At 38.1% G+C, this 14605-nt stretch overlaps 1 protein-coding gene across 1 annotated transcript in view; it reads right to left on the reverse strand.

Moving 5' to 3' along the window:
- LOC125043160 overlaps window positions 1-14386 on the reverse strand; it is a 24580-nt gene extending 10194 nt beyond the window's left edge. Inside the window, exons 1-3 of the mRNA XM_047639148.1 lie at window positions 14152-14386; window positions 1256-2716; window positions 896-1028 (exon numbers count right to left, since the gene is read on the reverse strand). Of these exons, the coding sequence (XP_047495104.1) occupies window positions 896-1028; window positions 1256-2716 (1594 nt within the window). The 5' untranslated portion in view covers window positions 14152-14386. The remainder of the gene's footprint in view (window positions 1-895; window positions 1029-1255; window positions 2717-14151) is intronic.
- Window positions 14387-14605: the final 219 nt, after the last annotated feature.

The raw sequence follows: 14605 nt of genomic DNA on the forward strand, positions 1-14605 counted from the left end.
GAGGAGGAGGAGGAGGAGGAGGAGGAGGAGTAGAAGGAGGAGGAGTAGAAGGAGGAGGAAGAGGAGGAAGAAGAGGAGGAAGAAGAGGAGGAAGAGGGGGAGGAAGGGGATAAACAGAAAGAAGGAAATGGAAAGTAGGGCTATTATTTTACGAAGGACGAATAAGAGTCGAAGATGGTAAAAACCGAGGAACGAAGGAAAACAGAATAAAGAATAGGAGAGAGGCGATCGTGGAAACGGAGAAGGAGAGAAGCCAAGACTGAAGCAAGTCGAAAAAGCATTGGGGAATGCGGATGACGAGAATAAATAAGAAAACCGGAGGAGTATCCGCCGGAAATTAGTGAAAATAGAGAGAGAGATTGAGAGAGAGAGAGAGAGAGAGAGAGAGAGAGAGAGAGAGAGAGAGAGAGAGAGAGAGAGAGAGAGAGAGAGAGAGAGAGAGAGAGAGAGAGAGAGAGAGAGAGAGAGAGGGGGGGGGGGGGACGAGAGAGAGGAAGAGAGAGAGAGAGAGAGAGAGAGAGAGAGAGAGAGAGAGAGAGAGAGAGAGAGAGAGAGAGAGAGAGAGAGAGAGAGAGAGAGAGAGAGAGAGAGAGAGAAGAGAGAGAGAGAGAGAGAGAAGAGAGAGAGAGAGGAAGAGAACGAGAGAGAGGAAGAGAGAGAGAGAGAGAGAGGAAGAGAGAGAGAGAGAGAGAGAGAGAGAGAGAGAGAGAGAGAGAGAGAGAGAGAGAGAGAGAGAGAGAGAGAGAGAGAGAGAGAGAATGAGATAGATTAGAGAGAGAATCATACAGGCAGACAGTGAGAGAAACAGACAAACTGATTAACAGAGACAGTCACAAAGAGTTTCAAAAGTTCGAATGAGGAAAGCCATTACACGCACGAGTAAATCTTCACCCACCTGGCAGTAAGATATCAGCGACCTTGAGAACCTGACGACACAGTTCCTCCTTCCGCGTGAGATCGATGGGCGAGAGGCTGTCGAGTTCGTAACCATCCTCTGACCCGTACAAGTGCAATAGAGCATATTTGATCTGTAAAGAATAGGGTGTATGTGAAAGCCATTGGTGTAACTACGGATAGCTATGCTAAATATCCTTGATTTCGGAAAATAAGGAATTTAAATGGTTCGAGTTACGAGCAATGCTAAATCTTGAAAATTGCTGAGTATAATCTTATGTGTTGGAAAGGAATTCACACTGCTGGGGAATATTTGTCGAAATCATATGAACTGTAGAGCACCAAGGCCGACACGACTCACGTTGAGGAAGATGGCGTGGTCTGGATGGAAGAGATGGCCCCACTTTTCCAAGAAGGCTTCGCACGTGGCTACTGTAGGGGAGCTCTCCAATTCCTCTGCCTCTTCGGCCACGACGTCTGTGATCTTGCTCGGGTAGTCATCGGTGCTGGAGTGGCCGCAGGTGAGGCATCGCCAGTTGGACGACGGTGAGGTGGGATCCTCAGCGACGATCCAGGGTCCTGGCCCTTCGTCGCCGGCAGCGCCTTCTGCTCCGCCGCTCGCCTGGCCTCGTCCCCCAGACTGGAACTGGTTGACCCTGTTCAGGACGCCTCCCCTTCTAGCTCCCCTGATGCCCCTTCCCACGGGCTGGCTCTCTTTCTTAGCCGTCGCCTTCTCCGCCGCCTGCTTCGCTGCGCAGTCGCTGCACTTGAGGGCAGACAGGAACGTCTTGAGCTCGGTCGGATCCAGGCAGCGGTCGCACTGGCATGTGAAGTACTTGGAGGAGCGCAGATGGTCCTGTCTGGTGAAGGAGGTGGTTAGAGGGTCGGTGTAGCAGGAGGTGAGATGCTGGCCGCGTTTGATGGGCACTGCGGCGCGCACTACCAGGTTGAGGTCGGCGTCGAATGTGCGGTGTGTGTTGGCCACGCAGTTGTGCTCCAGGATGGCTGCATTGCCATAGATGCCCTGGATGCTCGAGTCGGGCAGTCGGATCTCAAAAGCATTCGTGTCGATAATGCCAAGGACTTTCTGAATGAGTTCTTCGTCGAACTCCTCCTCCAGCCTGAGCCTGTCGTGGATGATGTCCACCACCGTCTGCTGGGTGATGGCTGCCACCTCCGTGCCGCCGCGCTTATCGAGGTTGCTTTCAAGTGAGAGCAATTTGTTCCACACCATCGGGTTCGAGTCGCGCAGGCTCAGGATCCTCAGCGGCGTGATGCATTCGTACATGCTGTTGATTTCGCCGAAGACGGTGACCTTCACGGACACTCCTGAATCCTTGACGGCCTTGCACTCCACCTGATGATCCTCCGACGCTTCGCAGTCGGAGCCGCACATTGGGAAGGAGCAGCCCCTGCACACGTAAGACCCGTCCACCGGCCGGTAGCACCCAAGGCACACGGGCTCAGTGATGTTCTTCGGTCCCAGGAGGAGTGGCGGATCCTGAAGCAGCAGCTCCCCTGCAGCAACGTCCCTCGTGGCGATCATGTGGCGCCCGAGCACGCTGGAGCGGGCGATGCGCCAGGGCCGGCACTTCGGGCGGTGCTTGACCCAGCCCGTGAGCTGGTGGTCGCGTGCGCAGTAGCCCGCTTGCCAGCACCCGCCGCACACGATGGTGGCCGCCTTCTTGCACTCCAGGCAGCTGAGGGCCTTCGGCGAGTCGCCTCCCGCGTGGCCGTTCGCGGAATCCGGAAGGGCTGACGACTGCACGGCCACCTGTAGAGGGACTGCCGCCGGCGCGTCTGAGTGACTCTCTCCCGGCATCTGGGGGGGGGGGGGCAAAGATAGTTAATACACCACGGTCACGTATTACAAAAGAAATTACAGGAAAAGGTACATCCTAAAACATACACAAACATACTCACACACACATACATACACACACACACACACACACACACACACACACACACACACACACACACACACACACACATATATATATGTATATATATTCTTTATATTCATAAATTTATATATTTTAAATACTGGTATACCAATAGGTATACCATGTATACGTAGGTGTAAAAAAATATGATATAATGCGCGAAATAGATATAATTTTACAGATTGTTCGTGCGGTTACGATTTCGTTCACTTCATTCGGTGCAGTTGGACAAAATGCATAGATGCTTTTCGATTTTATGATATGTGTTTGTGTAGTCAACACGAACCTGATGAAAGTCACACAGATGATGAGGATACCGAAAAATTATAGTTAGTATATACGTGACACTGTTTAAAGCAAAATGGCATTATGTAATAGAATCATAATTTCTGATGGTGCACAGGCGATGCGGGGCAATCACGTAGCCAAAGGCCAATAAAGGCCAATAAAACTTACATTCAAAGAAATGGGGCTTTACAAGGATTACCTGCTGGGGAGATGAAGAGGAAGAGAGAGAGAGAGAGAGAGAGAGAGAGAGAGAGAGAGAGAGAGAGAGAGAGAGAGAGAGAGAGAGAGAGAGAGAGAGAGAGAGAGAGAGGGGGAGAGAGAGAGAGAGAGAGAGAGAGAGAGAGAGAGAGAGAGAGAGATAGAGAGAGAGAGAAAGAGAGAGAGAGAGAGAGAGAGAGAGAGAGAGAGAGAGAGAGAGAGAGAGAGAGAGAGAGAGAGAGAGAGAGAGAAAGAGAGAGAGAGAGAGAGAGAGAGAATGAGAGAGAGAGAGAGAGAGAGAGAGAGAGAGAGAGAGAGAGAGAGAGAGAGAGAGCAGAAATAGACAGAGAGAGAGAGAGAGAGCAGAAATAGATAGACAGATAGACATAGAGAGAGAAAGAGAGAGTGTGGGATGCTGAAGTCGATGCCGAAGTAGCAAGTGCTGAAACTGGCTGAAGCAGACACTGAAACTGGCGCTGGAGCAGGTGCTAAAGTCGATAGTAAGGCTGGAGAAACAGACTGTTTTCATGCACCATACCTCGTCACATTTATCCCCCAAAGCTGGGGGAATTCCGTCTCATCGTTAAGACGAGAAAATGATCTGGTGTTTCGAGAGGGCAGAAGTTGCCTTAGTATTTTTTTTATTGTTTGGATGATACGTACATATGGTAGAGTCTGCAATTAACACATTTCCTAGGGAGTTGATTTTTTCGGTGAACTCCCTGTTCATGTGAGCGAATAGCTGCTCGCGTAGACAAGCGTCCCTCGTGCCCTCATCTTGAACAGATGATGCAATATGATCTGAGTGATTTGAAGACAGTACACCTGAAAGGTGCAATGCCCCCAACAATTTTGATGGTTTGGGGGATTTTCTTCCCTTCATATATGATGATGCTATCTAATTATAAATCTTAATACGCTTGGCGTGTAAAATTTTTCCACTGTATTCCGTGATCCCTCTCTCTTATACTGGCATTCAAACGATAACAAAAGCAAAGAAAGAATACCTGATTGTGACTGACATCGCCAGCAATAACATGTCTAAAAAACATCAGAAACTATCATTCTGTTACGCAATGCATTAGTGCTATAAACAGTATCGTATATCGTATAACTGCATTATGCATATACGAAATGTTTACCGTAATCAGGACATTTACTGGAGAAAGACGCTTCAAATGTATTCTAGTGTGCTTAGTTTTGTTTTTCTTGATTGATATGTGAAACATTACTTATGTGCGGAGCATTGTATTATGTTAAACCAAAAATCACATATCACTTTTTATGATGAGAATGATAATTTACAAGACATGAATGAACATTTAGTGTTTAGTTGCAAATATGGTTATTGTGTTATGCAGGACAGCTGTGGAAATTTCGTTAAAAATTAAAAGCAGCCCCCCGTAGTGTTAAGGATTTAGTGTGTATGGGTTTTCTTTTTATTCTGAGTAGAAAGATGTGGCCATATTGGTAAACAGATGAAATATATCTTTAAAACTGTAAAGTAATTAATTTAAACTGTAAAGGGTAAAGGATAGAGATTCCATACACATTTCTTACACATTGCACTGCCTTGCGTTCCGCTGGAAAATACAGAATACTTTTGAGCGCTACAAAGAATACGCTCAAACGGTACGGTCTGCAGCGCTACGGTGACGCTCATACAAGCTTTTTGTTTTAAATTTTGTGTTTAAACACATTTACTATGGTTTTTATTTATGATAGTATCTATACCATTCATCTTTTTATCTTTACATATCATATCTTCCATCAATACTCCAACAACTAGGCTTACAAGTTAGGAATTATAATCTCATGTTTCTTCACATTTAACATCATTTGCTTAGCTGAAAATGTACTCAAATACCAGTCAAGAAGTAACTATTAGGCTTCAATTGATATTAAAATTTCATATGGCAGCATCCATACCGTGTATGGATGTATATATATAAATATATATACAAATATATATATATATATATATATATATATATATATATATATATATATATATATATATATATATATATATAAATATACCTATATTTATATAAATATACATATATAAATATATATATATATATGTATATATAAATGTATATCTATAAATATATATATATATATTATATATATATATATATATATATACATATATATATATATATAAATGTATATCTATAAATATATATTATATATATATATACATATATAAATATATATATGGATATATATATATATAAATATATATATGTATATAAATATATATATAATTATATATATATAAATATATATATATATAAAACAAAAATAGAATTTTTTTTTGCAAGTACGCAGTCAAGTTACATATATTTTTAGGTGTTCACAAATTAGCTGTATGACAGTTAAATTTTTGAAGAGTTAATGCTCTCTAATCATTAAATTCAAAACAATTATGAAGTAGTTTTTAAAACTAAGCAGACAAATTTAATGTATGATCTATGTGCAGCTGAAAATAGATACCAATCAAAAAAAATATTAATTATAATTACATGGAATTCAAAATTGTGGATTAGGACATATTTAAAAAGGCATTATGAGTAGTACAGGTTTCGATCATTATCAGTATTTTTTTAAGTATACTTTTGACTTAAGTCCGTGTCAGTATAAGTTAAATATAATAAGTACAATAATCAATGCTACTTCAGTAAAGTGCAATAAAATAAACCTGTGAAATACATCTGAATGAATACTCTTATTACCTTGTAATTATGATTATTATAATTACTGTTGTTAATATCATTATCAATCCTTTTACCCTAGCTCATACCATACTATTACCGATACCATCATCATTATTAACAAGCTCATCATTACTAGCATTACCATTACCCTTAGCACTGTCATTACCATTATTATGAGTGGGATTTTAATGTTTTTTAAACAGATTTGCTACACATTGAGAACATAACGTCATATAAAAATGATAAGATAATTTACCAATCTACATTACCCAATTTGGTAGACTGTGAGGCTATGCAAATACGCAGTTACTTTTACCCATATCCACTCACGCGTTCGTTATTAAAATAGGATTGTACCGATTGTAGGTTATAATTTTCATCTCTAAAATATGTATTCTGATTTGCCTGAAATTAAGCTCATTAATCTCTGCACACAGACGTACACCTTATCCTTAAGTTGATTACTGAGAAAGTATTAAGATTTTTATTTTTTTTATTTTTTATTTTTGCGAAATGCTTGTGAAAATTATTCATTAAGATACGACATATATTTTTTGACTCATAAGAATCAATAGAACGTAAGTTAAATAGCCTCTTGGGCAGCGCAGATAAACAGGTGATAACTAATTGTTTGAATTTCTTTACATTACAAAAATATTAACATCAGGTAGTAAAATATTCATTTATAAATATATATTTGTATTCCTTGGTGTCTGTATTTATATACATCTTTAACCCTTACAAGTAAGTCTCTGGTTATTTTTAATAATATATATCGAGCACAGAGTCGTACCAGAGCAGCATATTTTTTTTTCTTTTGTATACATGCGGCAAGCGACCTTTTGATGATTTTGATAATAATGATGGCATTAATTATGATTATGATACTGATAATCATGATGTTACTGATTATGATTATTACATTTTTAATTAGCATCATTACTATCATTATTAGCATTATAATTATATTGAAAAAAATAAATTATTATTATGAAAATGATCTTTTCTCTGTAAACAGTGTGCATCTTCAAAACCCATCAAATTTGATTTATGTAGAATGTCTGTTGGCCTTTGCCTGAATATCATAAGGCGCGGAGGTATCAACGATAATTGTCCACAATATGCATATTGTAATAGAAAAACAATCAAACAACTATCCATTTTAATATATCTTGGACAGAAGACTGTGTCGACGATCAGTGCGCAGTCGGGTCCTATTTAAATATTTGTGTCGTTCATCATAATTTGCAACACTAATACAGTATATCGTGGAGTTTAACTTGCAACTTATCATCAGTATCTTTATGTCATTGATATCCAACTATAAATATTACGAACTTTTTCTACTTAATACACAATTACTAGTTTACGCACAGAAGTTTGTTATTTATAACGTTGAATAAGAAATATTTTCTATACCGAACTCTCACCGTTGTTTTCGATAAATGGCACTATCATCGTGGGAACTGTCAATAAAATATTGCCAAACTGTATTAACCATATACAAAATAAGAGGTAAGTAGAAATATGCAATAGAAAGATAAAAATAGACTAGTGGATGTGAAAAAATTAAACGTTATCAAAATATTTACATTACCATGATCATTGTCATACAAAACTATGAAAAAATCATTACTTTTATGTCGAGCTATATATAAAAATTGTAAGTATTCGGAATACCTTCGCATGACCGATCACGACTACCGAATAAATATAAATTATGCCACGGAACGGAACCCCCCTCCCCCATCCCCCAATACCCAAAAGTAGTAGGTGAGAGCATGAATGATGAACAGAGTATTAGTCAGTATATTGTCAAATGCATGTGATACAGCCCCCCACCCTCCACAGCCCTCGCCCTGGATGATGAAGAATCCACTGCGTGTGTGAGTGGCATGAGATATCGTCGGACAGACTCGATCTAACCTGCCGTCAATACTTTAAAAAAAATATAATGAAAAACAGAAGTGTGATCAGCTGGTTTCCTCATGGTAGTTGCTTGTCGTGTGATACAGTAACAAGATCTCAGAAGTTTTATTTTACAATTCCTCTGCCGTACCATATACACATATGTGAATATGTTAATGATTAGGAAATGATAGTGATTGTTTATTCCTTACATTATTGATATGCAAAAGTTAATTTGGTCGTTTTGTAATTGTCATAGCTGAGGTACATAAATTAATTATTATAATGTACAGTCATTATAAAAGTTACTGCCAAATATTAAGGTTTTCGTAAGTTAGGTGTTTTTCTGGAAACAATGAGACCTTTTTATTCCGATTTTTAAAGCAATGTCCAGTGCATTATTCGTATTTTCAGTGATATGATCGTTTTACTTTTCATTGTGACTGAGGTTAAGTTAAACAGGAGGTAAGTATTGGGAATATTTATATATCGGTCGATATCCTTTTCTGTATTGAGTATGAAAACAAATACGATTTAAGAAAATGTTATTATAATACTTAGGTTTTATGTAGAAATACAATTAAGAAAATTTTATTATAATTCTTAAGTTTTATGTAGAAATACAGTTTGTGGGGAAACAAATTTGCTAAGCTACTCCAAAAAAATGAATCATTGATGTGTACATTAAATTTGAAATGAGAGGATACAGTTAGATGTAAATAAAGAGAAATAGATTTAAGGAGTGGTGGGTTATCCAAGTCTAACCATAAAGACACATCTCTATGAAGATTCACATTTCCCTGGTTGTCGTTTTATTGAATATATTTTCCCATTATAATAACCTTCCCAAGCTATTGGACACTTCGGAAAACAAACATTAGATGTTTCACTACAGCAGTAATTTGCCAGTTGCTTTTTTTTTTTTTCATTAGAAACAATACACTCGTACTAAATCATTAAGTACATTTGTGATAAACTATAGTTACTGACGGCTTTATGAGATTTTTCTTTGTTGCCATCTAATTAATTGAGAAACTAATGATAGTTCCATATGAGCGCTGACAAGTATCATATACAAGTGAAAGTTTACCATAGATATGACAGTTTTTGACATGAATACAAGTGAACTGGATGGACCCCATAAGATATTTCTTCTGAATGGAGTGATACCAGTCCATTTTCATGTGTAAAATATTATTTCTAAGTTTGAGACGATAGAAATTCCTCTTCCTTATTAGTTATTCTGATTACCAATAATAACACTATGATCAAATAAAAACATTGATAATGGTTATAACAATGACAAGAACAAATATAATAAAATTGACAATGATGACATGTGTAGTCAGTTATTATATTAAAAACAATAACAGTAATTGTATCAAACGCAACAAAAAGGTAATATAATTAACGAAATTAATAATCTGGTAAGAGCCATGGTAAAATAGAATGGTTCAAACAAAACGCACATCATCACCTGTCGGTACCAATGTATTGTCCGTAATTCTATGTTTTACCCGGTGAAAATCTGAAGAATAAAAGCTTAAGTTAAAACTTTTGAGATACTAACAACTCATTTGCCCATAACACTCTACGTCAGGTTATATCATGTGACAGTATGGATCATAAAGTAAAATCTGACGGAGTTTCTGCCTATACATTTTTTTGATCGATGACCCAGTGTTATTTAAGGCCATGACGTAGGTGGCTTGTGAACGACACCACTCATATATATATATATTTGTTTTTCTTTCTTCTTGTTTTTAAGGTATGTTTAGATCTGCTGTGGATCACTTTTAAAGAAGATTCTATAATGGCAGAATTTTTGTGTTTGTGTGTGTACATGTATATTTACATACACAATATATATGGACACACACACACACACACACACACACACACACACGCACGCACGCACGCACACATGCACGCACACACGCACACACACACACACATACACACACACACACACACACACACACACGCAAGCACACACGCAAGCACACATGCACGCACACACACACACACAAACACACACACACACACACACACACACACACACACACATCTTGTATATCTATGTCTAAATATGAGACGTGAAACAGAATGAGAAAGGGAATTTTTAGATAAGAATAAGTGGCCAATTAACAGGTATAGCAAAGAAAAGGGATAATCTCAGAAGCATAGCAACAATCTGAATTTCTTTATCTCGGTTTTTAAATGAGACCGCCCTTGACAGAGCACCGAAGACACTGACACACGTGATGGTCTCTTGGCACAGACCTTGAGGCTGAGGAGCTCTCACGGCCTATAAAAAAGTGCCGTCACCATGGCGCACCGCTCACACTCACTGCTTGGTTACTTAGATCCCCTTTTTTTAATGATTTTTTCCCTCTATACAGTTTTACTATGTGGAATAACTGTAAATGAAGTTATAGCTTTCGTACATTATTATATCAAGTATATTCGTGGCCTATATTCGTTTCGTTCTAGCAAACAATAACCAAGCAACATTAATCTTTCATTGCTTTTATTTATGTTGGGATTTGTCCACAGGGATCAAGAGTGTTTTTTTTTTTTTTTTAACTTTCCGTGCGTCTGATTCCCTTAATGTTCGAGTAACTACATTACTTGTCCCTTGAGTGTACACCTGTCTTTTTACATTTTTATTTTTATCCTTTATTTCTCATGCCATGTACTGGCGACTCCGTTTTTTTTCCAATAAGGAGAACATGTACTTTCGAATCCCATATTTTTTCAAAGGCACTTTCAAGCAAAACTGATTCGGCCTTTGTTATTTCTGGCAACTCTGTAATCTTCAACAGCAACAAACCCCTTGAGTGAGACATGCGCATTAGTGCTACATACATCGTAGCCGCAACCAGACTCAGTAACCTAATTGCGTCGTATGCCAGATCTTTTCTTTCTTTTGCTCGATATCTGTCGACGGGTCAGTGGGTCAGCGACATTCCGTGCGAGTGTAAATGCTATAAACTCTCTTCAGTGTGAAATGAATTTTTGGAAACCTGTTACTTTTATTATTTTCAATTGGTATTGCTATTGTTATAAGGATATTTTTGTCAGCTATATTTGTTATTGTTTTATTGTTATTATTAACCTTTTAGAGAACCTCCACTACAACTACCGCTGTTATACTATCCATGTAAATAGCTTTCTCTCTGCTCATGTTGGTCATGTGACGCAGTGTCTGGGAAAATCAATTGTATAAATTCGAAAATTCCTTTCTTTTTCTTATACTTTTTTTCCCTGATGTTCGTCTAACAGTCTTAATTTGTATTGCGTTATAAGAAATACCAGGATGACGCTGAAAATTCTGTTAGCACGAACTGGATGGCGCTAAACTAAGACATCAGTCACATCTGAACACCTGGTTATGCTGGCAGGAAGTCCAAGTCTCTTGAAGAGTGATGCCAATTTTGATACGTTTCAAATAGAAGAGGAACACTGTCAAACTAAAGCAAACTCTTTTGCCAGATTTTCAACGTCTCTTCAATAATAAGTGGATACTGTAAACAAAGATGGTACCATACCACATGTACTTCTCATTGCCGTGTATATAAACCTATCATTTTACAGCATTATAAGGAAAAAAAGGTATACATGTACCGTTTTCAAATCACTTATAAGGTACATTAAATTGACATTGCGTCGTCGAACTGACAACACTCTTACAAAATGCAGAACTAACCTCGTTGCGGTACAGAAGGTAGCGTAATTAAGGGCATCATTCCTAATGAAAGGAAAGCTCCCTTCATGTCTGCATGACCCCTTTTACTGACACTTAAAACCTTACCCTCACACATAGAATAGACAAATGAAATTCAAGATCACATGCAAACAGAAACACCAACAACACACAAACACTAACACGCACATGCACGCTCACGCGCACACACACACGCACACACACACACACCTATACACATATAGGTACAGAAATATATGTATCGACACATATGGTGTGTCCTTTCCCATGCATCTATATATACGCATCTGTCTCCATCCCAGTGTGACAAGTGAGGTGAAAAGTTGGGGGGGGGGGGGGGGGGAAAGATGAGTCAACGGAGGGAAGGGGAAAAGGCGGACGGTACGAAAAGAGGGAAGTGAAAAGGACGAAGGAAAGGGAAACAAAGAGGAGAAGAACGAGCAGAAGTGACAAGAGAAGTGGGAAATGGAAAGGAGAAGTAGTAAAATGGTGGATTGGCATTGGAAGTAAAATAAAATAGAAGGCGAAGAGAAGACAGAGAGTAGAAGAGGGCACATTGAGGTGAAAGAGATGTTAGAGGGGGAGAAAGGGGTGAAGAGGATCTATGACAGACCCAAGTTATTCTGGTCCCGCCTGCCATAACCCTCCTCTCTTGCCCCTTGTCCTCCAACTTGCCATCACTGAAACATAACCATTTTGCTCAAACCCCTCTCCCTGCCTCTCTCTCCCCTTACCTACCCCTCTCCCATGACTTTCGCTATCCCTACCACCTCTCCCAACTCCCCTCCCTCTCCATCTCTCTCTCTCCCCACTCTCTCTCTCTCTCTCTCTCTCTCTCTCTCTCTCTCTCTCTCTCTCTCTCTCTCTCTCTCTCTCTCTTTCTTTCTTTCTCTCCATCCCTCTCTCTCCTCCCCCCCCCCCCCCCTCTCTCTCTCTCTCTCTCTCTCTCTCTCTTTCTCTCTCTCCTCTCTCTCTCTCTCTCTCTCTCTCTCTCTCTCTCTCTCTCTCTCTCTCTCTCTCTCTCTCTCTCTCTCATTTCCAGAAACACACGCACACACACACACACACACACCTTCCCCCCCCCCCCCCCACACACACACGCACAGACACAAAGGTCAGACAGAGGGATTCATATAGAACTGGCGTTGCTATGGTTACGAGTCTGTCCTTGAACCTGGTGACATCTCCTTGTATCTCCTCCTTTTATTAATTTCCTATTCTTTTCCACCTACATAAATTATCGCTTTTTCGTTTACTTTTACTTTTCTTTTATCCATTTTCAGATTTCTACTTTCTTTTTTTTTTCTTTTCAATTCGTTTTGCTTCAAGTCGATCATTTTATAATTTTTTATTTAAATTTCAGTCGCATTTCTCACCTTGACTCGGGTTGTTGCTGTCATTTCAAAAAATAAATATGATGTGGAAAGTAATTTTAAATCGATTATTGAAATTTGAGAATCTTTAAGAGTTCTCTTTATTTGCAACTCGTTATAGTTGTAAAAAACATGATAAGGAACGATAATGATGATGACAAGACAATAATAATAATAATAATAATAATAATAATAATAATAACAATAACAATAACAAAAAACATGACAATAACAGTAACAATAATAATGATAATGATGATGATGATAATAATAATAATAACAACAACAACAATAATAATAACAATAATAATAATAATAATTGTAATAATAATAATAATGATAATGATAATAATAATAATAATGGTGATGATAACAATTATAATGATGATGATAATAATAACAATAATAATAATAATTATGATAATAATGAAAGTGGTAATAGTAATAATAAAAACAACAACAACAACAATAGAAATAATAACAATAATAATAATAATAATAATAATGATGATGATGATGATGATAACTATAACGATAATGGTGATAATGATAATAATAATAATAATAATAATAATAATAATAATAATAATAATAATAATAATTATAATTATAATAATAATAATAATGATAATAACAATAACAATAACAATAATAATAATGATAATAATAATAATAATAATAAATGATAATAATAATAATAATAATAATAATATTAATAATAACAATAATAATGATAATAATAATGATAATAATTATCGTAACAACAAGGATAATAAAAAGAAAACGAGTATTTACGTATCTTGTTGCTAAATCATTTTAAGAAGCATTCACAGCAATCAATAACTTGTAAAGAAATCATTATAATTCACAAAATTCTTATTGAAAAATTTCGATCAGTATCACAAATCAATTGAAACAATTAAAATGATATCCTTTTATAAAGTAGGGTGAATGGGAAAAAGTTTGAGGTCACTTTATAAGAGGAGAGAGAGAAGGGGGGGAAACAAGTCTAAATTTACTTTATAAAGTAGAGAGAGAGGGAAAAAGGTAAAGAGAAAAGACAAAAAGAAACAGTTAACGTTATATATATATCTTACCGTGAGAAGCTAATGTGGCTAACCGAAGAGCCGAAGAATATATCGTATCACACAAATTCAGATAAAACTTCTTACACTCTCCGAGTTTTAACTAGAGAGAGTGAGAGTGGGAGAGCTCGCCCCCCTACGACTGCAACTCTTCCTCACAACTTTTCCTCACAACCCTCCGTCAGCGACTAAGTTCCTCGCAGGTGTGGTCGTGTGTCAGCTTCTCAGCGGTCGGGCGAACACTGGTCTTCCAACATACCCTTTCCTTGGCAGCGGTTGGGTCTTCCCATGAGGCTTTCCCGTGCGTTTCCCCCTCCTTCCCCTCTCCCTCCCCTCTTCTCTCTCTTCTCTCTCTCTCTTCTCCCCTATTTCCTTCCTCCTCCTCCTCCCACTCTTTTCTCTCTCTTTTCTACTCTCCTTCATCTCTTCTCCCTCCCTCTCTCTTCTCCCCTCTTTCCTTCCTCCT

Source organism: Penaeus chinensis, chromosome 33, assembly GCF_019202785.1.
Source record: "Penaeus chinensis breed Huanghai No. 1 chromosome 33, ASM1920278v2, whole genome shotgun sequence".
In the NCBI taxonomy this organism is placed as follows: domain Eukaryota; kingdom Metazoa; phylum Arthropoda; class Malacostraca; order Decapoda; family Penaeidae; genus Penaeus; species Penaeus chinensis.